This window comes from Manacus candei, unplaced genomic scaffold, assembly GCF_025592945.1.
Source record: "Manacus candei isolate 608988 ecotype Guabito, Panama unplaced genomic scaffold, ASM2559294v1 h1tg000014l, whole genome shotgun sequence".
Classification (NCBI taxonomy): Eukaryota; Metazoa; Chordata; class Aves; order Passeriformes; family Pipridae; genus Manacus; species Manacus candei.
This window is the reverse complement of record NW_026138062.1, coordinates 51,254,185-51,278,665: the sequence shown is the minus strand read 5'-3', so window position 1 is coordinate 51,278,665 and position 24,481 is coordinate 51,254,185. Positions and strand designations below refer to the sequence as shown.

The following is a 24,481-nucleotide window of genomic DNA, read 5'->3' as shown; positions in this document are numbered from 1 at the left end:
AAAACCCAAACAACAGAAGATGATGATGAAGGTATCAAGACACAGGAGGAAGAAATTACAAAAAACAACTTCTCCAGACCTACCATTGGTGCTCCACGGTGTCCAATGAGGGCTGGCTTTGGTCCAAGTGTTCCCATCTCTCTGATGCAAGGAGAGTACATCCCCAGAGGTATCAAGAAAAGAAAGAGAAGGATAGCCAGGTATGGACCAACAATTATCACCTGAATAACTGAAAGAATTTGAAGGAGGAAGGCTAGAGTTAATACACAAGGTAACATATGAGTGTGCCTTGCAACTTGACTTTTAATACAACCCTGCAGCTAAATGGCTATTTGTCCCATCCCTTTTTCCATCCCTTCTTCCCCTAGCTTTCACTTTCTCTCCAAACAATGCAAACCAGGAAAACAAACTTGTCAAAGCAAGGACACAGGCTAAGTCAGGACCGCAGGTTTTATGCTTTAATTACATCTCACTATGCCTTACAGCAAGACATGGCCTTAATTTCTTTATCTTTAGAGGTGGTGCAATGAAATATCCTCCATCTCTAGAAAAACAATCCTCAACAGAAGGATGCTAATTCTTTTCTTGCTCAGATAAGAACAAGCACCATTTTGAAGTTTCATTCATACTGAAGAAGAGGAGGAACATTTCTCCTTCAACTATGTTACATCTCCTTATGGTAAATACTTCCCTGGTTTATTCACATTGTTGTTAGTGACCTCCTGTGTGTGACCTGGAGAATCCTACAGACTCTAAGATCATGGATATTGCACCTCAGAAACTTGCCAATTCATTACCTATGGTCTTCTCTGGAGTCTGTTAACACATTGCCCAAGAGTCCCAGAGACCCTTTACTTCAGGAACCAAAACAATTCCTCCAAGAAACAAGCACCTATGCACCAACACGTCTTTCTTGAATGGGTACCACCACCCCTCTGCACCTTGTGCCAGTGGCTCTGAAGGAATCTGAGCTTGCACTATGATGATGATTGAGCTAGAAGTACATCAGGCATGATGTTACGTAATGTCTAGGATCCCTGCATATTGTCCCCAGCTGTAGTTCAATAATAAAAATACTGGACTGGAAAAAATTCTTTCACCAGTCCATTATGTCTGTGATTTTTATTGCAAATAACATCTGCAGATGGGTATCATGTAGACAGTTTTGGCTATATGGAAAGACAAGATCAGAGAAAAACAGCCAGTCCCAGAGTCAGGCTTTTCTGCAGTTGTTTCTGGCATCTGGCTTTGTCCTTACAACATATGGTCATACTTCCTAGAGGTAGACAGGAACTTCCCATAACACTAGGAATTGATCAAAAAGCTCTTTCCCCTATCTCAGCTGGCTTCTCCTGAGATATGCTAATCTGAATTGGTTTGACTGACTGGACTGGAGATCCCTTCTGACACAGCTAAGCTGTGTACAGCAACCAAAAATCAGCCAAGAGAGCTGCCACTGGCTGCTTTCTCCTGCAGAGGGCTAAACAGATTTTCACACATCACTCAGAACATGGCTGCTTCTGCTAATCTCCTCTGTCTAAAGACAGGTCACTGCCTTGGTATAGGGCAAAACTGTGCAAGGGGGTATTCAAACCATTAAAGCACTGGGACAGAAACAGGACAGTGCACAGCCCAAGCCCCCACCCTGCTAATTTCCCTGGAATATGCAGAATTTAAAAGTCTCCTCCAGATGGAGAGCAGGTGTGGGAGGAAAGCGCTCCTGAACACCTCTTTTCCCATGCTGTTGTCATACAGAGAGCAGGAAGCAGAGCTGCTCTACCTTTCTTATCTGCTCTGATGGCATGAAGAGCCACGGGCCAGGACAGGAGGACCATGATGGCGATGGCCCCTATGTGGAGATAGGGAGCTGTGATCTGGCAAGGAGAGAAAAGCATTTTAGTCAAAGGATGAACTGTGGAGACACGTGGAAACAAACCCCAGCACAGTTACAGCCCTACACCTGGATGGGCTCCTGCTGCAGATACCAGCAGTTCAACCACTCTCTCACACCTGTGTTGGATCCACCAAATACTCAGAATTTGGAGGAGAGACTGTGGCCCTGGCCAGGTCAGAGGGGAGTGCTCCTTAGGCTGAGGAATGCTTCTTACTGCTTTCCTTTCTTCTAAGTCAGCTGAAGGGGACACGACTATCCCCATCCATGAGGACATGATTGCCATTACTGTTGTGCCATAATCTGTGAACATCTTCCAGTTTAACCCAATCTAAACTAGTCCAATCAAATCTCATCCAGGTAATAGTTATCTCCACACCACACTGCAGTTAAATTGTTAAACTGATGTCAACAAACTTGAGTGATAAACGGTGGTATTTACATTTGTATGAAACTAACTATTGTACCATAAAAGAAGCAGATATATTATATAGTCATTAGATTTGATTTCTTTACCTCTAAAGATAAAACAAGAAGATCATAAGCTAAGGATCACTTCTGTGGTTATCATGAATGCATAAATAGAGTTGGAAAACAAGCAGAAATAGTTTTTGTACAGACTCTGAATGGTTGTTGGTATGACACTTTTCATAAAACTAGGCATATCTGAGCAAGAAACCAGTCCCTCATTTTCTCATGCTCATCAGATCCCTGTAGTGAAAGTTCCAGCTAGAACTGAAAGCTATTAAGGTATGTGCTAGGGAAAAAAACTATCTAGATGCAAGTCTTTCCTCTTGCTTAGTCCTGATGCTGATTCTCTAAGCTGGAAAGGTTGGAAAAAAGCATCAGTCATTGAGACATGTTATTGCATGTGATACTGTCTGCTTCAGACACTTGATACCAGTAGCTCTCAACCAGAAGCAGGATTCAATTGCACAAACAGAGGTGCCATCTGAGATGTCCAGAATACATGAGATAGATTTGCAGGGCTAATGGATATGACAAATCATCTACAAGAGTTTCATGTCCTTTGGGAACAGCAGTTGGAGGCCATCTCAAAGGGCATGGACACCTGAAATAAACAGCATTTGTGAGGAACCCAAAGGCTCTTATGTCTCTTCCTCATCCACATCCCCTGGTGTCTGTCAGCGGGAGGAGAAGCTGATGGTTTCTCCTGACCTTTGCCACTGCATAGACCAATGGTTAGCAAACTCTATAGAGCAGGAATGTGCAATTAACCACACCCTGCAAACATCACATCTTTGGTTCCTCTTCCAGTCCATTTGCATAGCTCTTCCAGCCTTCACAAGCACTAAGCCCCGCAGGGAGAGGTAACAGACCCAAATAACATGGAATCGTAGAATTGTAGAGTGGTTTGGATTCTGCAAAGCAGCTGTATAGTCAAAGGCTACGTACTTCTTCCTTCTGAATACAAGTGGGGACCTGAATGCTCAGGTACTGAACAGCTCTGGGCAGCTCTTACCTCCATCTTCAGATCTGGTGGGAGTTGCAGAGGCATCAGCCAAGCACTCTGACCTCCTGCATCCAGGATGTTGTCCCACCTGACACCAGCACTCTCCACCTGCTCCCTAAAAGCTCAGTGCTGTCCTGCCCCAGGAGATGAAGCTCTTCTGAGTCACAAAAGACTGAAATTGTGCTAATGCTAAATCTGCTGTAGCGGCAGAATCTGATGAGGGAGAAAGCTCTTGCTCCAGCAACCCTACCAGCCAAAGGGGTCTGATTTACCTGCCCTGAACAGCTGAAATAGCAGGGAAAAAACCCAAAACAAAACAAAACAAAACAATAAACAAGCAAACAACCCCTCCCACAAACAAAAAACAACAACAATTAAAAAACAAAAACAAACAAAATGAAACAAAAATCCAACAAAAACAAACAAACAAAACCAAACAAACAAACAAAAAAAAACAAACAACAAAAGGCTATAACTTCCCAAACTGAGACACATAGCTTGAAACTCAGCCTCAGGTCTTGGTTTCCTTTCTCCCAGTAGGAAATGTTAAGTCATAATAAAAGTTTACTCAGAACCACATACCCTGACAGGAAAACCCATGTGAAAAACACCCACCAGAATATCTCCTACAGAATATCTTCTATCAATTTTCACAAAATATTTCTATTCACACATTGTTCTTTCAAACAGACCTCCCAACTCCTCTTACCTGGAATGACAGGCGGACAGTTTTCCAGTGATCTCCCCAGAGTACAGCTAATGCAAAGAGGCATGCGATAGAGAAGCCCATCACAAGAAACGTACCAATCTGGGGACACAAAGGAGTCATAAATCAGCTTCAGCATTTCTGCACAGGGTGTGCCATCCATCTGAGTCACAGGCTAATTTAAGCAGCCTGGTAAATTGTTTAGGATGCATGAGATTGACTTCCCCAGTTCAGAGAGATTCAATGGGACTAAAACTAGACCAACAATGCTATCATTGTTTTTTCTGTATGGCAAGACTGATCTCAATAGTTGGTTACCTAACTAAGCCAACCCTCAGGACTCCCTCTATAATCATTGGATAAAGAGGAATTTCCAGAGGTGATCCATTCCTGCTTGCAGTATGATGGAATATGCCTCTCTCAGTTGATATGGATGAAGCCTAGGTGACCAGCTTACATTAAATCCCTAACCTGCAGGTGGAATTCATCTCTTCTAAGTCAGAAGTGACAAAATACATCCAAAAGGGACAGTAAAAAAAATTCCTTAAGCTATGAGCTGCTCTGCAACAGGCTTCAGCAACAGCAAACATTCCCATAATTAAGAGATGAGAGTTCACTTTTCAGTCAAAAAGGTGAGGGGGTATCTTAGTCTAGTCTTCAGCTTCTTGTTTGGTTTGGTACCAGCACAGTGGTGATGGGAGGCCCTTCTTTGTACATCATCTATCTGCTGAAAACTATGGGCAAGCAGAAATTATACCAAGGTACCAAGGCCCTACCATTCTTCAGAGGATCTTCTATGGATCAACACCTTAATAGTCTATCCCTAATCTCTTGCATCCATTAAGAATGCCTTTAATTCTTTTTTTTTTTTTTTTTTTTTTTTTACAAATTATGCTACATCTTTCTCATTCTTCTGGAATCCTGTTTTCAATAGTAAAGATCCCTTAGCTTCTATTACTTACCTAATGAAATACAGGATCAGTATCCACACATTCAGCTATTCCTTTCCACTGCAGGATTTGCAATCACATTACTTTCTATCCTACACTGCATGGCTAGAGAAGCATTTCTTAAATGCCTTACATAGCCCCAATAATTGCTTAAGGATGATGATTCTAACATGTAAGTTTGCAGGAATAAATCTCTGAGGATTTATTTTTGTGCCTTCAAAACTCCAGGTGGCATTTCCCAAACCATAGAATAGAATTAGAGAATTCTACCATTTGGGTTGGAAGGGACCTTAAAGATCATCTAGCTCCAACAATGGCAGGGATGCCACCCACTAGATCAGATTGCTTAGGCCCCATCCAGCCTGGCCTTGAACACTTCCAGGGAACCACCCAAAGACCAAAAGGCATGAGGCACCAGGATGTCTCGGAAAAGCCGTATTTCTCTTCTGCATAGAGAGCAGACACTTTTTTCACTGTTGCTGGGGCCTGCTACAGAAAATCATGCTGTGCTTCTCCTGGAAACTTCGCTTTTGACTTCATGTTACCATATGTAGATGATTCAAATATAGACATCTTCACCTGAATGAGTCACTGCAGGCACCTTTTAGAGTCAGTGGGGAAAAAAGGTTCTTTGAGTGTGATTCATCCCATCTTAATTTAGATGCCTATGACCAGCTGGATGAATTGCATCCTCAGAGGATTTATTTCCCTCCACTGAGTGAAAAAGGAATTTGAGTGATCAGCTCAGGTGGAGATATCATTCTTCTGGACATCTAAATCCTCATAAGATTAACCTCTTCCCTCTGTTCCCTCTCTTCCATAGTATAAGAGGTTTTTCATGCAAAGAAATACCACAGACTCAATTAATTTAAAGCGCAGATTAGAGTTACCAGAAAGCCCTGACTCTCCCCACCTTGTGACTCCAGTGCAGGTACAGCTGCTGACCTTCTGCAAGCAAACACATCGCGAGGACCTGGGAAATCAAGAAGAAATTGTATGCATCCTGGGGGAAGATGATGACGTGTGTTCAGTGAGGTACTTCTGGAGTTATTTTTGCATTGGGAAGTTACTTTACACTAGGTCTTCCTGCACAATGTCAAAGCTGTTTGCAGGACAGGTGCATGCAGAGAAATGTTTATTGCTACAGTAAAAATGTTTCTGGAATGGCTAAGCACGTGTCAAGGCTGCCCTGCAGCATCAAAGACTTTTTCATGGCTAACAAATAATTGGACACTTTGGGGTACTCACTTTTAATGATTTTTCTTTGTGAGTACAGACTACAAAAGAGGAATGATGTCCAGGGTCAACAGCTATTGTATAAACCAATACAGCACTAACCCTGATTATTTTCTGTGCATTGGTTGTGATTAGAGATATATCAACCATGAGAGAGAGGCCAGGGAATAAGAAATGCCTCCAAAGCAGCAAAAAAATACAGAGCAGACAGCAAACGAGGCAATGCTCCCCCAGTAACCAGAGGGAATGCAAGAGACAGACACACCTCAGATCAGAGAAAATTATCTTGGAGATTAAATTACTCCAGTTCTTGGTGGTTGGCATGATCCTTCCCTCTGATGGGAAGTTGGAGCCCTTGGGGAGGGTTCCTGTAACGCATAGTGCAAACCCCAGCCAAGACAGGGGACAACCCAAGATGCCCTGAACACCAAGAAGCCAAGGATGAGGTAAGTCAGCCCATGGCTTTGATGGAGTTTCTTCACATTGTTCCAGACCTAAGCAACCAATGAACTTGGACATGAATTTCACCAGGAGAAGCACTTTGCTACTGTGAAAATGCACAGGTCTATGTTCAGGAGTCTGAATTCCTGGGGCGAGCTTCCTGACCACTGCAAAGGATAATTTGGGGACCAGTATCACCAGATATCAGGGCTTAAAGAAAACTACCAGTTAGCAGACATCAGTGCTCCACCGAGGAGGATCATTTATGATGCAACTCACTCCAGACCTTAGGATAGTGAGATTGTATGAAAACAGGATGTATAGACTTAGGGGAAGAGGATCTTCTCTCCAGAAATGTAACTGCAAAGGAATGTAAGTTGTTTTTCACCCATCTACAAGCACACTCTCTTTCCAGGATCATGCTGATTTGAAGGAAGATATAAGTCCAGGCTGGATGGGGCTTTGAGCAACCTGGTCTAATGGAAGGTGTTTCTGCTCATGATAGGGGGGTGGGAACTAGATAATCTTGAAGGTCCCTTCCAACCTAGACCATTTTATGATTCTATGATAAACTCATCAATGAGTACAGATCAGCCTTTAAGTGATTCCTGACACACTGAGTTCCTTTAATGGAATCCTATACCCAGTATATGATGAGTAACAGTGGGAGCAGTTCGGAGAGAACTGAAATACTGCTAGAGATCTTAAGTTAGCCCTATTTAAATAACCTATTTCAGGGGAAAAAAAATAAAGAAAAAAGACCCTTTGTTCCTTTTCTGCAAGCAATGTTACACAAAGACCTGGTCCTTGCGTACGGTAAAAAGTCAAACAGAATATTCTGAGTTGGAAGGGACCACAAGGATCATCGAAGTCCATATTCTGCCTCCGTATAGGATCACACCAAGAATCACATCATGTGCCTGAGAGCATTGTCCAGACACTTCTTGAACTCAGGGCACTCTGTCTGGCTTGGTGCTGAGACCACTTTCCTGGGGAGCCTGTTCCAGTGCCCAACCACTCTCTCGGTGAAGAACCTTGCTGACGAATGAGGACATGGAGGCAGGCACTTAAACACTTGCCTCACCTGAAACAGCTGCTCACTCAGATGTTCACAAAAGCTGGATTCAGGACCTTACATTCCCTTTTTGGCAAAAATACAGCAACTCAGAACTTGTCTGGTACCTTAGTCTCTGAGGGATGGAAGTTTGAAGTCACTTTCTGGATTTCAGTGTCAATTTGAGTTCTCTCAGTCTATGAATGGAGAGGCCACAACACATCTCAGCTCCTATACTTTGTACATTCACAAGTCACCTCCCCACCACCCTTAGAACAAACATGGTTGAACTGCAAAGGGGAAAATGCTATCTGTTGGTGTTTGAAAGTCTGAACAAGAAAAGATTTCTCTTCTCCGCTGAGCATGAACGGTTCTGTAATTAGACCCCTCAGCTTAACCTTTTAGCCCTAATGGGGATGAGAAAATTGTCTTGGGGAGTGAATGAACAATTGAATTAATTAAAATTGATTGTCTGAAAAAATGACAATGATGCACGTGGATGGAGACCATCTCTGTACAGACAGCTAGCGCTAGTTTGTGCAGCATTCTCTTCAGCCACTTGTGGCTGGTGGTCAGAAGCGTATATGCTTCAGAGGTTCACAATAAGGTCATGGAAGCAGGCATCCAGGCTGCAGTTGGGTGCCATCATTAAGAAAAAGGGTATGGTGTTTACAAACAAAACCAGACCAGCCACTGGTTGCTATAAAATCTTTCTGCTCCAACAAAGGCATCAGGGTGCTCAGTTTTCAGATATGACAGGCTGCTCATGCAAAACACCACAAGAAAATATTGCCTAGGTGAAGGTCTCCAGTCCCTCCTGCAACAAGTGTGGGGATAGTCTCCATCCAACACTGTTCAACCAGAACCTGGAATATAATTCATTGTGGCAGCAACCTATTTGGCTATCAGTTATTTGAAACATATTAGAGCAATCCAGCTATCGTATAGTGCCCACACTGACAGATTTATTTAGAAGTGGAAGGGCTGAGTTACACTTACTAGCCTGGGAGGTTCCCAGTGTTTTGCTAGGTGGTCCATCAAAGCCTTCAGTGAAGGGAAAGCTCTGCAAACAGTGGTGGAGGGGTGGATTCCTGGTAGAGTCCTTCTCTGAAAGAGCCCTGCTGCAACAAGCATTGTCCAACCACAGCTGCTACAATACCCTTCGTGCTTTGAGATAGTGGGAGCATAAATTATGGCAGCGATAACTTTCCTTGCTTCCCTTTCCTTCAAGACCTAATCCTATTCAAGGAACAGCCTCATGCCTCCCAATACCACCACTCAACACAGATGTATGCAGCAGTCTTGCCACATAAGACACGGTGGCATGGTGAGGCAATCGATCAGGGCAAGTGCCCTTAGAAACACCAAACAGCTTTGGCTGGGTCACTTAACAGCTTCACGAAATCAAGGAGAAAATGGAACTTCACTGCAGAGGCTGCCCTCAGAGCAGAGGAACATCTTCAAGTGTTTCTCCTGTTGTCTGATACCATCCAGACTATTTGTATTCTTTCAGGTTTATCCATGCTCACCCTTCTGAGGAAGGCAAATGTTGTTAGCCTCATTAGACAGAACTGAGAGGCTTGAGGAGAGAAGGAGGATGTATCAACAAAATAAAGAGTGAGACCAGGACTGACACTAGTTTCACTTCATAACTTCCATCTTCCTTTCTGACTTTACTTTGCCAATCACCTGCCCTGACAGTTTGCGGTCATCACATTGACCCTGACAAAGACATGAAACTCCTCTAAGAAAGTCCACTGCTCAGACATTGGCCATTGTTTGGATCCAGATAAAACATGACCAGGCTGACACACCAGCCCCAGGGGTCTTCAGGCTACTCAAGCCCAGGAAATCATGTAAAGCCAGTTTCTAGTATGTGCTATGGGGGGTTGGTATCATCCAGAGGCTGACTCCACATCCACAACCTGCTGAGGCACAATCTCAGATGCATCTCTGTGACATGATCATCTCTGGCAAAGCTCTGAGTTGCCCTAAGTAGCATTGTAACCATCAAACCACCCACACTATTCCATGGCCACTGGAAAAGCAGGTATGCTTTCCTAAATAATAATCCCTGAGCCCTAGAGCCACCAGAGTGTTACAAAATCCTTGTAAGGAATTGTTTTTGTTTATCCTACTCAGAGCTCAGTTAGTCCACATCTTTTGTGATGTTATTGATTGCTGTGGGCATGGCCAAGCAGTTGTCCTATTTATCACTTTGGGGGGGTTATTGCTAGCACTAGAATAAAACCACTATTTACTTGTACATCAGTAGGGACAAAGAACACCAGAAACCATTTGTGTTAGGCACTGTATGGACAAAGCCAAAAGACATTCCCTGTCATGAGCAATTTACAGACTGACTATATGATGACACATCAGGGAATGGGTAAGAACAGTGGGAATGGATGATAAAAGGTGGTTGTCTTGGTCACAGAGGTGAGACAAAGCCATAACCTCACTCTCAGCACCTGGCATTTCAAAATGAAAGTTGGAGCAGGTATGAGACTGAATGTGGACTCCAATGTCTGGAGTTAAAGTGATTTCTTACCCTATAGCTCTGGATGCAGAAGGTAGAAACACAGGTGCAGATCTGTCTTTATTTGGGAGATTCCTTATGAGGGAAAGGACAAAGGAAAGGGATAAGTCGGTAGAAATTTTAGGGAAAGTTTGGGTTTGATATGTTTTCAGTAAACAAAGTAGACAGCAGATTGGAACTGAAGAGAAAATTTAATAGGATTTGGAAAAGTGATCAGGAACCTCTTTCAGCATAAACTTCAGCAGCATTTTTGTGACCATGTCTGTAGTCTCTACCTGGAGAAAACCCTCCAGCAAAGCAGAGTGAGTCAAGGTAGGTTCAGTGCTAACATTCTTTTTCTTCTAAAGAACCCTTTTTCCCAGGATTAGAAGAATAACTCAGCTGTGATGACGTATCACCACCGCTACATGACTCAGAGCCCCATACTTCCCTGCTGTCAAAGCAACAATTTTTAGCTTCCCCTAAATCTAAATCCAGCCGCTGCTGGCTCAGCTTTCCTTGTGTTCAAGGAGAGATTGGACACATTTATCAAAGGCAAATCATCAAAAGAAGTCTCAGAAACTATATCTGGCTCAGAGACCCCTGAGCTAAAACTGGTCATCTTCAGGTGGATATGGGGAGAAAGTACCATAAACAATCATTGTGTTCCAAATCTTCCCCAGGCATCCACCGTCTCAGGATCATATGGTGGGCTAGACTGAGCTTTGGTCTGTTTACTTTTTAGGACTACAAGTCAAGGTCAGCTTACAACAAGCACTACTTACCAGTAACAGTGAGATGTATGTGAACAAGATTGAAGCCACTATAAGGATAACAAGAGACCAGAGAAACCAGAAGCCCAGATTCGAATAGTTATACCTAGAAAGGAATAAAATATTGTAATAATGTTTGTGGTTAGCATATGGACTGGAGGAGACTGACAGCCCTGTTCCTTGAAATTCTGAAATTTTCAAAGCAATGAAACAAAGAAAGAGGGAGGGATAACCTACCACATAACATGCAAAAGTGATTCAGAGCCTCCTTCCCAAAATCCCTGATTGCATTAACCACCGGAGTAGTACACCTTATTACACCTTTCCTTCCCATAATATTTGAGTAGCTTTAATTTAGTTTTAGAGGCCAGATTTGCATAACTGTTGCCTACGTAATACAGAAGGAAAGGACATGCATAAATCTCTGATGATTATTTCTTAATTTTGAGTCTGGGAACATGGAATTCTCTTCCAGCAAGCTAGCTGGTGCAATGCCTCGAATTCCAGTCATTACATTTCTTCAGGTGGAATGAGGGGGCGGGGGAGAAAGGGACTCAGAGAAGGAAAGGAAAGAGCCATTTAGTCTCTTTCACTCACAATTTTTGGGATGATGATTCTCCCCTTTCTTCCAAATTCACACTTACACCTAAAAATTGTAGCCAAGCAAAAGGCAGAGCCTCAGCACCTCTGAAGTCTCTGGACATTCAATTTGGATGCTGTAACCAAGAGTTTAAAATGCCAGATCTTTGCTTCATGGCTAAAGTGCCCTGTTGCAGCACAGATGCTGGGGAGGGTGCTCATCCCTTCCCAGTCATCCTGGTGACCTGCTCAAGGGGTGGGAGAGGAGGAAAAGAGGTACTTACCAGTCAAAGTTGTTGTAGTCATTTTTCCCTTCACCCCACGTGTATAGAAAGATCAGAGAAAGGCAGAAAGCTCCAATGAGCAATGGGAAAAACAGGCATTCCCGCTGGAGAGGGAGAGGAAGGACAAGTGGTCAGAGCTTTGGCTACCCCAAAGCAATCAGAGCAAATGGCAGGTACTTTTCGGCTGTCCCTAAAATATGTGGCTTGGTGTTAGAATTCTAACTGAAGTAAATATAGAGAGGAATTCCCTCCCTGTCCCTTGTGACCAGGGGAATGTCCTCAAAAGTGTACTCAGAGGCACTTATTTTCAGGGAAAACTCATAACTTCCCAAATGAACAGGATTTTAATTGTACTGTGCAGCAGTTGTCTTTGCAATTCTTACTGCACACTCACCCCTAATGTTACTTCTTTAAATTGATTCCATGGCTCTGAGATGTTTCGCTAGACAGGAGGGTTTGGTGCAAAGTCCTTCCCTGCCACCACACATTTGGTAGCTGCATGGTGGCACATATAAAACAAGTTTGCCACGGAAACACAGCAATTCATGAAGCACTTAGTACAAAATCTAACAGCCCAGCAGATCTCAGTGGGCTCCAAATGATGTTGGGCTGGGATTGCATGACATCAACCCTTGTCTGCTTGGACTGTCTTGGCCCTTTACAGAAATCCATGTCTGTACTGGTTATGAGCTAATTTACCATCTTGCAGCAACACTTCCCGGGCTCGGTCCTTTGGCGCTGGTACCGCTTCCACCGGCAGCTGTAGAACCCAGCCAGGCAGGAGATGAAGGGCTGGTGCTCATACCTCTGCAGCAAGTGCCGACGTACCACCTTCAGCTTCCCAAACTTAAGCTTTTTGAAGCTGGTGGAACTGGCCTCCATCTGAGGTGCTATCTCATCTTCCTCCTGAAACAAGACCACAAGTTTTACAGGGAGACTGTAGCCCCCCTTTCCTGTTGGGTAACCTTTCCATATCAGAAAACAGGGAGGAAGTTTTCCCAAGAGGATGCTGAGACCAGCAGGGAACAATGCTGAGGACACCCCACCTAATTTTATATACCAAACTGAGATGCCTAACAGAGAAGGACAGACATTGCAAATCCCCTCAGTAGTCAGTGGTGCTCCTGGTTATAACCTACATGCTCTGAATCACCCCTGAGGAAAACTCTGCCTCCTTTTGGCTATACCGGGAGCTCTGGGAAATGAATTCATTAACTTAAGCACTCCATGCAGACTTTAAAATTATGTCAGATGAACCTGAGCCTAGGCTTAGCCATGGGAATTATTCAACATCACTGTGACCTGTTTGAAACATGCCATCAATTTAACTACCTCATATAGAAAAGGCACTAAAATCCCCTCGGGTACACAGTTCTCTTATTCTGGCAAAACTGCAACACTGCAGAGACTGATCCCTTAAGAAAAAATTATTTCATAGCTGAAATAACTTTATTTATTTCACTTTATTTATACCTGGCACAGGTATTCAAGGATAGAAAGACTAGCTGTAAAGATATACATGTGGGAGACCTACTCATAATCATAATTTTAAACAAAGAACTTGGTGGTAAATAGCAACCAATGCAGTTACAGTGAAGCAAATAGCACACAGTGCCAGGGAAGAGTGTTTCGCCCAGCAGGGCACTATCAAAACAACAAGGAAAGATTTAGAAAAAAAGTCTTGTGTGGACATGCAAAGAAGCTCCATTATACAGTTCTTTAGAGTACAAAGTCAATCAGAGATGTTTTTCTGTGGCATTAATAAGTGCCATCACATCCTTGAGTCCATACCGACCATGTTCAAATCCAGGCACATCTGCTGCAAAGTTCCAGCTTACGACTCCAAATTTCTCTGATTTTTCTGATGTAATAAGAAGAAGAAGAATGAACAGTATGCTGCACTATACACGTGGATGAAATGCACACATAAAGTGTTTGCAAATAACTCAGATCCCAGTGTGTCTCTGCAGAAATCAGTGGACAAATCCTTGCAGAATGACATATCTAAAAAACTGACCCATTTGCAGAAGGCATGAATAAATCAGAGACACGGAACGCAAGTTAAAACAGAAACAATGCACCCCTGGTACTCCTTCCAAATGCTCTAGCCTATTGGTAGCTGGAGTGCAAGGAGAGAGGATAAAAATGAAACAGAAAGGTGTTTCAGTTTGGACCACTACTAATTAAGCAGTGTTAAGTGTGCCATGTCCTGAATGCCTTCCTCAGACAGATGTGTCTGCCCATCCAGGACAGTCAGGGGGAATCACACACTCTTGGATATGATGGGGTCAAGCCATCCCTAGAAACTCAGCAGTACCAGATCCTGGCACCCATAGGTCACCACTTCATAAAAAATTGATCTCGTGGCAAGATGGTGATCCTGCTCTTGAATTCCCAGAGCACAGCTGGGGGGGTATGGGCATCATGCCACCTGTGAGTGATGCAGGTGACAGTTGATCCAGCTGGTTTCATCAGCTGGCCTAAAGTGCACCTGGCACAAACCCAGCAATTACCAAGTTACAACAGCCACATCTTCAGAATATATTTGAACCTTCAGAGCTCTTACCAGAAGGTTGTCACATGCCATGGGGTTGCAGTATTTGTAACCTTCTATAAGGATCCTTAAAAACATGAGTTTCCCTATCATCGAAACACAGCATCCACTCTCACTCAGCTCTTTTTCTTCAGCAATAGGAACTCAGAACACTGGACCAAAGCATTAGTTTTGCTGTCAGAGGGCCATGAGGTTTGTTACTCGCATTCCTGGGTGTGGGTACAAGGCTCACACGTCAGTATTTATCTATGAGCACACAGGGTTTGACAGGAAAAGAGATTATGGAGATCCTTGCCCACATCATCTGTCTGGCTGCAGCAGCATGTCAGGTATTAAATCTAGGTATTAGTATATCCCTCATAAAATTGCCAGTGATGGAGATCCCACCATCCCTCAAGACAGGCTAAACTAGTCCTAACTAGCTTCTCTATTAAAAGCTGAGGGGTTTTTTCCCAGTATCTGGTCTCTTGTAGTACAATCTAAGGATGTTATTTCATGTCCTGTTTATGTTGGATATAGCAAAAGGCTTAAACTTTTCCTCTGTTGCATATTTCGTGTATTCACATGTCGATGCCTCTCCTTAAACCTTCTCTAGCCTGAACAATCCCAGCTTTTCTAGTATTTCCTTGTAGTTCATGTTTCTTCCTCCCCAGACAGTCATCTGCTATTTGGGATTCCCCTTGCACTTCCCATGGGTTTTGGTACATGGTAGCCATAACAGGATGTGGTGAACCCACAGTCTCTCCAGGACAGACCTGTTTACCCATAGCACAGGCTACTCAATACATGCAGCATCCAGTTTCTCTCATGTATCAAACATCATCTGGCCTTGTTCTTCTGAATGCTTAAATAATTCACCCTGGGTTCTACCCCAGAAGCACAGAAAAGGTGTTTTCAGTTTCATCATAGAATCACAAAATGGTTTGAGTTGGAAAGGACCTTAACAATCGTCTAGTTCCAACCTTCCTGCCATGGACAGGGACACCTTCCACTAGACCAGGTTTCTCAAAGCTCCATCCAACCTGGTCTCAAACCCTTCCAGGGATGGGGCAGCCACAGCTTCACTGGGCAACATCAGAACATCATTTACGCATCAAAGTACTTATAACATCACGATAATTACAATTTAATGAACTCCTGCCTTAGTCTTTCCAAACAAGTCCCCTTTCCAACTCCAGGGGTTGTTGGGGAAGGGACCCTTCATCGCAGAGGAGGCTGGGGAAAGAGGGAGAGACGAACACAACCTCCTGTCCACAACCCCCTCCACCAAACCCTGGCTCTCCCAAAAACATCAGGCTGGCCAAAGAAGAGCAAAACACCTTTCTGTCTGGCATCCCCTGAACCCCCATTGGCTCTGTTGTCCAAGCAGTATCACTATGGCAGTAAGACTTTTTAGTATCATGAGACTGAAAGGATGTAACTTGCCCTCTGCTTTGGGCTCTCCCTTCTGCTGGCACAGCATCCCTCTGTCCCTCTTCTCCTGCCTTGTCCTTTCTTCTCTGCCAGAGACCTTTTCCCTGCTCTCCCAGTCCCCAACAGACAGAGCTACTTCACCCAGCTGCTCCTCTGAAGCCTGCAAAGGGCCAAAGCACCCCACAAAGGCAATAAACCTGTGCAGGCCAGATAAATGTGCTGAAGCCAATGGTATGATGTTCAACAAGTCCAAGTGCCAGGTGCTGCACTTTGGCCACAACAACCCCATGCAGTGCTACAGGCTGGGCACAGAGTGGCTGGAGAGCAGCCAGGCAGAAAGAGACCTGGGAGTTTGGATTGACAGGAAGCTGAACATGAGCCAGCAGTGTGCCCAGGTGGCCAAGAAGGCCAATGGCATCCTGGCCTGGATCAGGAACAGTGTGGCAGCAGGACCAGGGAAGTGATTCTTCCCCTGTACTCAGCTCTGGTGAGGACACACCTCAAGTACTGTGTCCAGTTCTAGGCCCCTCAGTTCAGGAAGGATATTCAGGTGCTGAAGCAAGTCCAAGGAAGGGCAAAGAGGCTGGTGAAGGAACTGGAGTACAAGACCTATGAGGAGAGGCTGACGGAGCTGAGGTTGTTTAGCCTGGAGAAGAGGGGGCTCAGGGGAGACCTCATTACTCTCTACAACTACCTGAAAGGAGAGTGTAGCGAGGTGGAGGTTGGTCTTTTCTCCCAGGTAACCAGCAGTAGGACAAGAGGGCACAGTGTTAAGCTGTGCCAGAGAAGGTTTAGGTTAGACATTAGGAAGAAATTCTTTACAGAGAGAGTGATCAGACATTGGAATGGGCTGCTTGGAGAGGTGGTGAATTCACTGTCCCTGGAGGTATTTAAGAAGAGACTGCATGTGGCACTTAGTGCCATGGTCTAGTGGATGAGGTGGTGTTAGGTCAAAGGTTAGACTTGATGATCTCAGAGATCTTTTCCAGCCTAGTTGATTTTGTGATTCTGTGTGACTAGGGAATGAGAGCTACTGTGGCTGAAGTTGTCCCCTGTTCAAAAGAAAAATGGCTATGCATAAAAGACCTTGCAGTCACCTGCAAAGTGCATTCAGAAGTACAACCAGAAACCAGTGAGAGACCACTAAACACATTATACCACATCTACTGGGATCAGTGAGCTCTAATCCAAAGAATAAATCACCCTTCCAAGTCCCAGATCATGACTTGATCTGAGGCTTCTCCTGCTCCCTCTGGGCATACAGAGGGCTCATCTAGCAAATGGGAGCCTTTGAGCCACTCTGCCCCACAGCTTTGGAGACTGATGGGTCTCTTCTGAGGAACGAAGCACAAGACATGCTCGAGGCACTAGACAAAAGGTGATGCTTGGGTGGAGATGCAAAGAAAAGAGTTGACAGGGATTGGGAAGACCAGGGACAACTCCTAAGAAGAGCTCATCTTCCTCTGCAGCTCTGCAAGATTCATGTGTCTGTGATGCATTTACACTGAGCTGTTGCTGGTATCAGCAAACAGTCCAGTGGCAACTCCAGGAGAAGTCCAGGAGAAATATGGCAAGTCCCATGTGAGGATGAGGAAGACAAAGACAGACACAAGGACAGTCAGAAAGGTGCTTCTCAGTTCAAAATCTATTCATATGTCCAGGTACTCTGTTCTTCTCTTTATCTGTGTCTTTCCACACAAACATCACTCCTTCTCTTTTACCGCCACATCTTTTCCCTGGTTCCTGCCCTTGGGTCCATCTCCATGTTCTCATGTAATTGTGCTTCATTTAACACAACCTCCCCTCAGCCACACTTCAAGTTCTCCATGACCCACAGTTCCAAGTTTGATTCTTGGTCACCAGATACCAGTCTGCTGTTACAGCTGGGACAAGGCATTCAGAAGCCATAACAACATCTCTCCCAAGATCTGGCTGATTTTGCAGTGCCTCAGACCACATCAAATATTGGCACAGTTTGAATTCACAAGTATCTGATCCTAAGAAAGACAAAACCCCAGTAACTGGACCCAACAACCACCTAAGGGTCAAACAACACTGAAACAAATGGCAGATGCAGAGGCCAAAAGACAGGAGGTTAGGATTTGAAACAGTTCAGTCCTTGACAGGACTTAGCAAGAGGCTTCACAGTGCTTGCATCTAGATTTGAAGCACAGTTGTCTTAAAGCTCAGAGATCATCTGCAATTCCTGCCCATCTCTACCAGGAAAAGTTAAACAGCTAGAGAAGGGAAACAGCAAACTTGAATCCATTCACTGGGAAAGCCATGGGAGCAAAGAGCAAGCAGGAAAACATGCATCAGTAGGGCACCGAAGTTTACGACTCCTTCACAAGTGAGCCATGAAAGCATTAACACATGGTTTTCTGCTCCATAAACCCCAGGAACCTCAGGTTTTTCCCTGGCAAACAGAGACTTTGTTTGCTTGCAGATAAGAGTCCCCATAACCGCAGGCAGTCAGACAGAGCTGCTCCTTTCCCACTGCTTCACAGAGAGTGATGAAAAACATGGGGAATAGCCGAGGGGGATGACAGAGGAAGGAGAAGGAGAGAAAAATCAGGAAACATATTCAGCCACACAGCCTGAACGCTGAAAGCACTGCAGAGAGGATCTTGCTTGAGAGGCCAGTGCATGAGCAAGGATTAAAATCTCGTGTCTTTTTGGGTGTTCTAGGGCTGGAGCATTCATCTTTCAAGGGACAAACAGCTACAGTAGCCAAATTTGCATTGCCCTATAGCTTTTTCCCTTGGGTCTTTCAAGTATTTCTTTCCTTTCCCCGGCATCTACCCAGGTTTCTCCCACACAACATCTTACAACGCAGGAAGAAGTTGTAAGACACGCTCGACGAGGCGGCAGCAGCGGCGACCGAGGTACGTCCGGGGATGAGGGTCAGGTCAGGCTGTACGGGGGAGTTCCCGAGCTCAGGGACACCCGAGCGGCAGCGCAGAGCCTCGGCAGGGCCGGGAAGTTCACGGCGGCCGATCGGGAGAGGAGCGGGCGGGGCCGGGAGCGCCGCGGCAGTTTTAAACCGCTGCCGGGAGCGCGAGGGACCCGGGGCAGCGAGCGGGGCTGCGCGGGGGATGCGCGGGGGGTGCGCGGGGGATGCGCGGGGGATGCGCGGGGGGTGCGCGGGGGATGCGCGGGGGGTGCGCGGGGGATGCGCGGGGGGTGCGCGGGGGGTGCAGTTTGCTCCAGGGTTCGTGCGGCGATTTGCGCGGGGGGGGGGAGTTGCGCGGGCGGGGAGCTGAGGCGCTGCAGCGCAGGCAGCTGGTTCAGCCTCAGAACTCATGTATAAATGTGGGCAGGGAGGGTGCAAAGAGGATGGATCCAGGCTCTTCTTGGTGGAGCAATAGGCAGCCGGCAGAAACCGATGCACAAGAAGTTTCGCGAATATGAGGAAAAACTTCTTTACCGTGCGGGTGACCACGCACCGGAACAGACAGTCCAGGTAAGTTGTGGAGTCTCCCTCACTGGAGATATTCAAAAACCATCTGGATGATATTCCATGCAATGTGCTCTAGGATGACCTTGCTTGAGCAGGGAGGTTGGACCAGATGACCCACTGTGGTCTCATCCAACCTTACCCATTCTGTGATTCTGGATGCAGGCTCTTTCCAGATATTACACACACATTTTGCAGTCCACTGCAAGAAGAGAGTTGGGGGGAAAAAAATTTACATAGGTGACAGGAGTCATGTGAGGGACATGGAGATGGTAATTTCACCTGCACCGTGCACCTGCATGGCCAGCTTGTCCTGAGAATCTTGATGGTGTAGGAAAGCAGGAGAAAGGAGTGATGCCCACTTTGCCCATGCCACTGTTTCCAAGGGATTTGGAGAGAAAGCGAACCCCATGCTAGGGAGATTCCTTGAGCCTGAGCTGAGCCTCTCCAGCATCTGCAGCTCCTTAGCCTGGAAATTTCTTGTGCCATCCCACCACTGTCTAGGACATCATTTCCTGTCCTTTCCCCTGGGACTCTTCCACAGCACCACACCAACAGAAGCAAAGGAATATAAACAACCTCCTGGCAAGCTGCTGGTTGATCACCATCACCATGAGCTGCACACACATCTTGCCACTAGCCAAAAGAGATCAGCAAAGACCATCTCCTAAACCTGCATTTCCACCTTACAGAGTCTGCCCAAGGCTCTGGATCCCACTCCAGGATCCCTTTTATTTAACTATCATCTGCCTTCAGTTTCTCTTCAGGAAATTAATGAGATTTAACATAGGAAATGAAAAAGGATCAAATAAAGTAGAGATAGTCATAATCTCTGATAGAAGATATACCCTATATCCCTTCCCCAGCAGATGATAATTATAATTTATCACTAAGACTTTCAACAGTTTCTTTATAAGCCCTAATTATACCTTACTTCTCTGTGGAATCCCAGGGGGTACGTACAGCCTGGGACAAACGTGTGCAAAGCACGTCTCATGCACTGTTAAGCTGTTGGCTTGAGATGGAGAACACAGCCATTAGCAAAAAAACCAACAGGGCTTAACATGGGAAACAATGAACAGCAGTAGGTTCATTGGGTTAACAAGAGGGGTTACCAAGAAATAACGGCTCCATTTTTTGCACTACACCTCTAACATGTAGTGGCTGTGGTTTCTAAAGATATGGAGGGGTTTCCACCAAGGTTCATGTCCTGTGTTTTGGAACATCCCACCACACTTTGAACAGACACAAATGATTAAGCCCTTTTCAAACAAATACTGCCAAAATCCTGCATCTATTAAAGTTGCACAGGGACTTATTCCCATCACAGAGGACACGCAGCAGGAGCTGTGCTGGAAATAGGTGGTGTGTCCTGCTCAGTCATAGGTTTAGATTAGATATTAGGAAGAAATTCTTTCCTGTGAGGGTGGTGAAGCACTGGCACAGGTTGCCCAGAGAAGCTGTGGATGCCCCATCCCTGGAAGGGTTCAAGGCCAGGTTAGATGAGGCTTTGAGCAACCTGGTGTTCCAATCCGCTTAGATGCAGAGGGGAACTAGGTTCTAAAACATTGCCATATTTGAGATTAAGGCACAAATGAGGCCAGATGTTGGATCCCAAAATGATAATTCAATTTTTTGTAACACAAAAGAGCAGAGACAAAGAAGGAATATAGAAAAGTGGGGAAAGCTAAGGGTAACTGTTAAAAGCATAGGGCAGGAGTTACCACCACCATGAAATGCTGCTGGCTTGCAAGCTGGTAGATCTCTCTCTGCTGGGCCTCTTCCCTTGTTGCCTTGTATCCTCCAAGGAAGGAGCCGAACCGGCAGGGTAACAGAGTGGCAGCAGCTCCCACAGCAATCCTCAAACAACCCCCCCAGCAGTCCCCAGGCACGGCCCTAAATACCCTCCTCGTGGTAGCCCCTGGGTGCCCACTGCTCAGCTCACCAGTATCCCAGCAAAGCTCGCCTGGTACCAAGACGGGCCCTGAGTGTCCATTGGCTGGTTCCCCAGTCTCCAAGTAAGATCTGCCTGGAATATCTTATCTGGGAGAGTAAGTCCTTGCCGCCTTTTTTTATTGTAACAACTTTTTATCTTTTTTTTTTTTTTGCTAGTCTGCCTGCCTTTGCCTGCTTGCTAGGTGCCTCCTGGAGCTTTTGCAAGTAGCTCGGCTCCTGCAGCAGCCTAGCTGTGGAATCCAGGCTTTTTAACTCCATGCTCGAGACAATGGCGGAGCAGACTCCATCTTGTAATCAGTCCACTACAGCTGGTCTAGTGAAAGGTGTCCCTGCCCATATCAGGGGGGTTGGAACTCGATGGTCTTAAGGTTCCTTCCAACTTAAACCATGCTATGATTCTGTGTTTGGCGCATGTTTGTACCCAATGTCCAGTCCCCAGGGATAGCTCATTATCCACAACTACTTGCAGAAACCTTGTTTAATCATACTCATCATCATTATAAATCACAGCTGGTTTTCTTCATCTTCAAAGCACTTTGCAGAATACATTAACAAATGTGTGCCCAGGAAATTATTGGCCAAGCCTCAGAGCATTTACAATGCGTTTTATACAAATGCTTTCAGCTTCATGTGGAAACAGTCAAAGGGAAATAATTGTGTTTGTAAAAGGGTCTCACGGTGCTACAATAGGAGCCTGCAAGGAGCAAAATGAGTGTTTTGAATAAAGCTGAATAGTCGCTTTAAAAAAAATAAGGAAGAAAAAGAAGAGGTGGAGAAAGATTTTTTTTCACAAATGCTGTGTCTTTGGCTGGACTCAGGCATATTCTGATCCAGGTGTTCTTGGGTCCATAGGCACTTTCCCAGCATTGCAGAAATGAGCATGACACAAGGTATCTTTGGCCCTGCTGCTGCCAGACCCCTCAGCAGAGTCTTCCCTGGTTTTGACCCTGAGGTCCTTCATATACTTCATATATAACACATTAGCTTGGGTTATAGGACCTGTTATCTCAGTGTTGGGTACCCCTCCAGCAAGGAGAGAGCCTTTTGGGGAAGCTGGCATCCTTCCCCTGGGCAGTACAGGTAGGCAGAGGCAGAAATTAGCCCTAAAAAGGATCAGGAATGGCAACCTTCCATCTGTGACCACAAACAGACCTTCCATCACCCAGCCAGATGCTGATCCCAGATGGTCGCAGTGAGATATCCGTGCCTAGGTCTCACCTTCCTACACAAAGAGGGAATTAGGAGCATCGGGGAGCTCATACCTCCAGGTCAAGCCTGAAAACAGAGACTCAGCGTGACGAGTTTGGGGTGCAGTGCTGCTCCCCGCACTTCAGCGTGGTCAACAGGAGAAGGGGAGAGCTTTTTTCTCACCGTGCTCGTGGCTGTGCAATGTCACCAGCAGCAAGGCGTGCAGTCGTGCTCAGCCCCGGGCTTTGCCCCTGGGTGGCCCGCAGCTTTCTAAGAAGTCGCTCTCCCACCATTGAAAAGCCACTGTGGGGAGGCAAAAAGTGCTTCCACGCCTCAAAGCCTGCCTGGGGAGGGGAGGAGGAGGAATAAATCCCTTGGAAAAAAAAAATAAAAAGAGCTCAGAAAGGAGGGAAATATTTCTTTGAAGATAAATCCTACTTTGTGCATTTCAGCATGCCCTGGCTTGGGTCCCTCTCTGCTCCTGGGAATGCCTAAGCAGCTCTTTGTGCCCTGCTGTTAAGCAGAGACGAGGAGATTGGGACACAGCGTGGGGGACCCCCTCTGGCCCCATGGCCCCACTGAGGGCTGCACACCACCACAAGCATCATATCTGAGGGAAGACTTTGCCTCTGAGCCAAGAGGGGGAAAGAAAAGAGGTCTGCAGACTGCATACCTCAGCTCAGCAGCTCTGCAGAGCACTATTCAGCCCGGACAAAGGACAGGGGCCCTGGATGGCCACTGCAATGAAGACACCGGCGCTGCCCCCCCCCCCAAGCTGTGGGTGTTAAAGTTCAAGCCTTGGAGCAAAACACCCTGCAAGAAGGAAAAGAAAAGGGAGGAAAGGGTGCTTTCCATGTCACCAGCGAGAAATTTTTCCATTTAGTTGACAGTATCCAAATGCATAAGGGCCAGTCCATTTTTGCGCCATAAGAATGTGGTTCTGCTGTTCCCAGAGAAAAATTCTTTCCAGCTAATTAAACACTACCATATTTCTGCATAAGCCATGTCAGAAAAGTTTGGAACTCATTTCAGAGCAAAAGGATAGTCTGGCACACAAATCTCCTGACCTAACTCAAACTATGGGCTCAGCAGAGCCATCACCCAGAGCCTCAGTTTCCCAATTTAGATTTGTGCCAACAGTGCAACAAGAGAAGCAGATGAGGATTGTGTGGCACATTTGATTTTCATCCATGTGAAACATGGAATTTGTTTAAGCAAGGCAAGAAGATCAGCGTAGACAACCCATGGGCAGACCCTTGATGGACCGTCTCAGGGCCCAGGTCACACAGCCCAGTCAGATCTGCTGGATCAGCACCCATTAGCCCCCACATCCCAGCATCCTGGAGGACAGGAGTGATTTATTTAGATGCAGAGCTTGGGGTGGGTGTTTTCATTCCTCCTTTGGTCTTCCTGGAAGAGCAGTTAGAATCACGGAATCACTAGGATTGGAATAGGTAGGTCCTCTGACATCACCAAGTCCAACTATTAATCCAGCACTGTCAAGCCTACCACTAAACCATGTCCTCAGGTGCCACAGCTACACAGTTTTTCCAGGTGACTCCACCACCTCCCTAGGCATTCTGTTCCAATGCTTGACCATCCTTTCCATGAGGAATTTTTCCTAATATCTAATCTAAACCTCCCCTGATGCAACTTAAGGCCATTTTCTCTCATTCTGTTACTTAGGAGAAGGGACCCACCCTCACCTGATTACAGTTTCCTTTCAGGTAGTTATAGAGAGCGTTAAGGTCCCACCTCAGTCTCCTTTTCTCCAGGCTAAACATCCACAGCTCCCTCAGCCTTGTGCACCACCTCCTTTGTTTTTGAGTGGTCACACTGATTGCCCAGCACAGCCAGCAAAGAGATATGGCACAACTCAGCTCATCCAAGGGCAGATGTCTAAATAGGACAGATGAACTGCCTTACACCACCTCCAAAGTGCCAAGGCAAGAACCCAGCCTGTAGCAAAAGGCCATTCATCACTTAAACCCAGTAAGCCCATTTCGG

At 45.6% G+C, this 24,481-nt stretch overlaps 1 protein-coding gene across 3 annotated transcripts in view; it reads right to left on the bottom strand.

The window, feature by feature from the left end:
- Nucleotides 1-24,481, bottom strand: part of GDPD4 (glycerophosphodiester phosphodiesterase domain containing 4) — a 38,857-nt gene that overhangs the window by 9,855 nt on the left and 4,521 nt on the right. The window contains exons 1-8 of one of the 3 annotated variants that reach the window (XM_051779913.1): nucleotides 18,703-18,933; nucleotides 12,606-12,812; nucleotides 11,907-12,010; nucleotides 11,056-11,149; nucleotides 5,935-5,994; nucleotides 4,075-4,173; nucleotides 1,781-1,874; nucleotides 84-229 (exon numbers count right to left, since the gene is read on the bottom strand). In XM_051779913.1, the coding sequence (XP_051635873.1) occupies nucleotides 84-229; nucleotides 1,781-1,874; nucleotides 4,075-4,173; nucleotides 5,935-5,994; nucleotides 11,056-11,149; nucleotides 11,907-12,010; nucleotides 12,606-12,788 (780 nt within the window). In that variant the 5' untranslated portion in view covers nucleotides 12,789-12,812; nucleotides 18,703-18,933. Of the gene's footprint in view, nucleotides 1-83; nucleotides 230-1,780; nucleotides 1,875-4,074; nucleotides 4,174-5,934; nucleotides 5,995-11,055; nucleotides 11,150-11,906; nucleotides 12,011-12,605; nucleotides 12,813-18,702; nucleotides 18,934-24,481 lie in introns of those variants that run through there. The other 2 variants (XM_051779914.1, XM_051779915.1) reach the window with 2 other exon arrangements.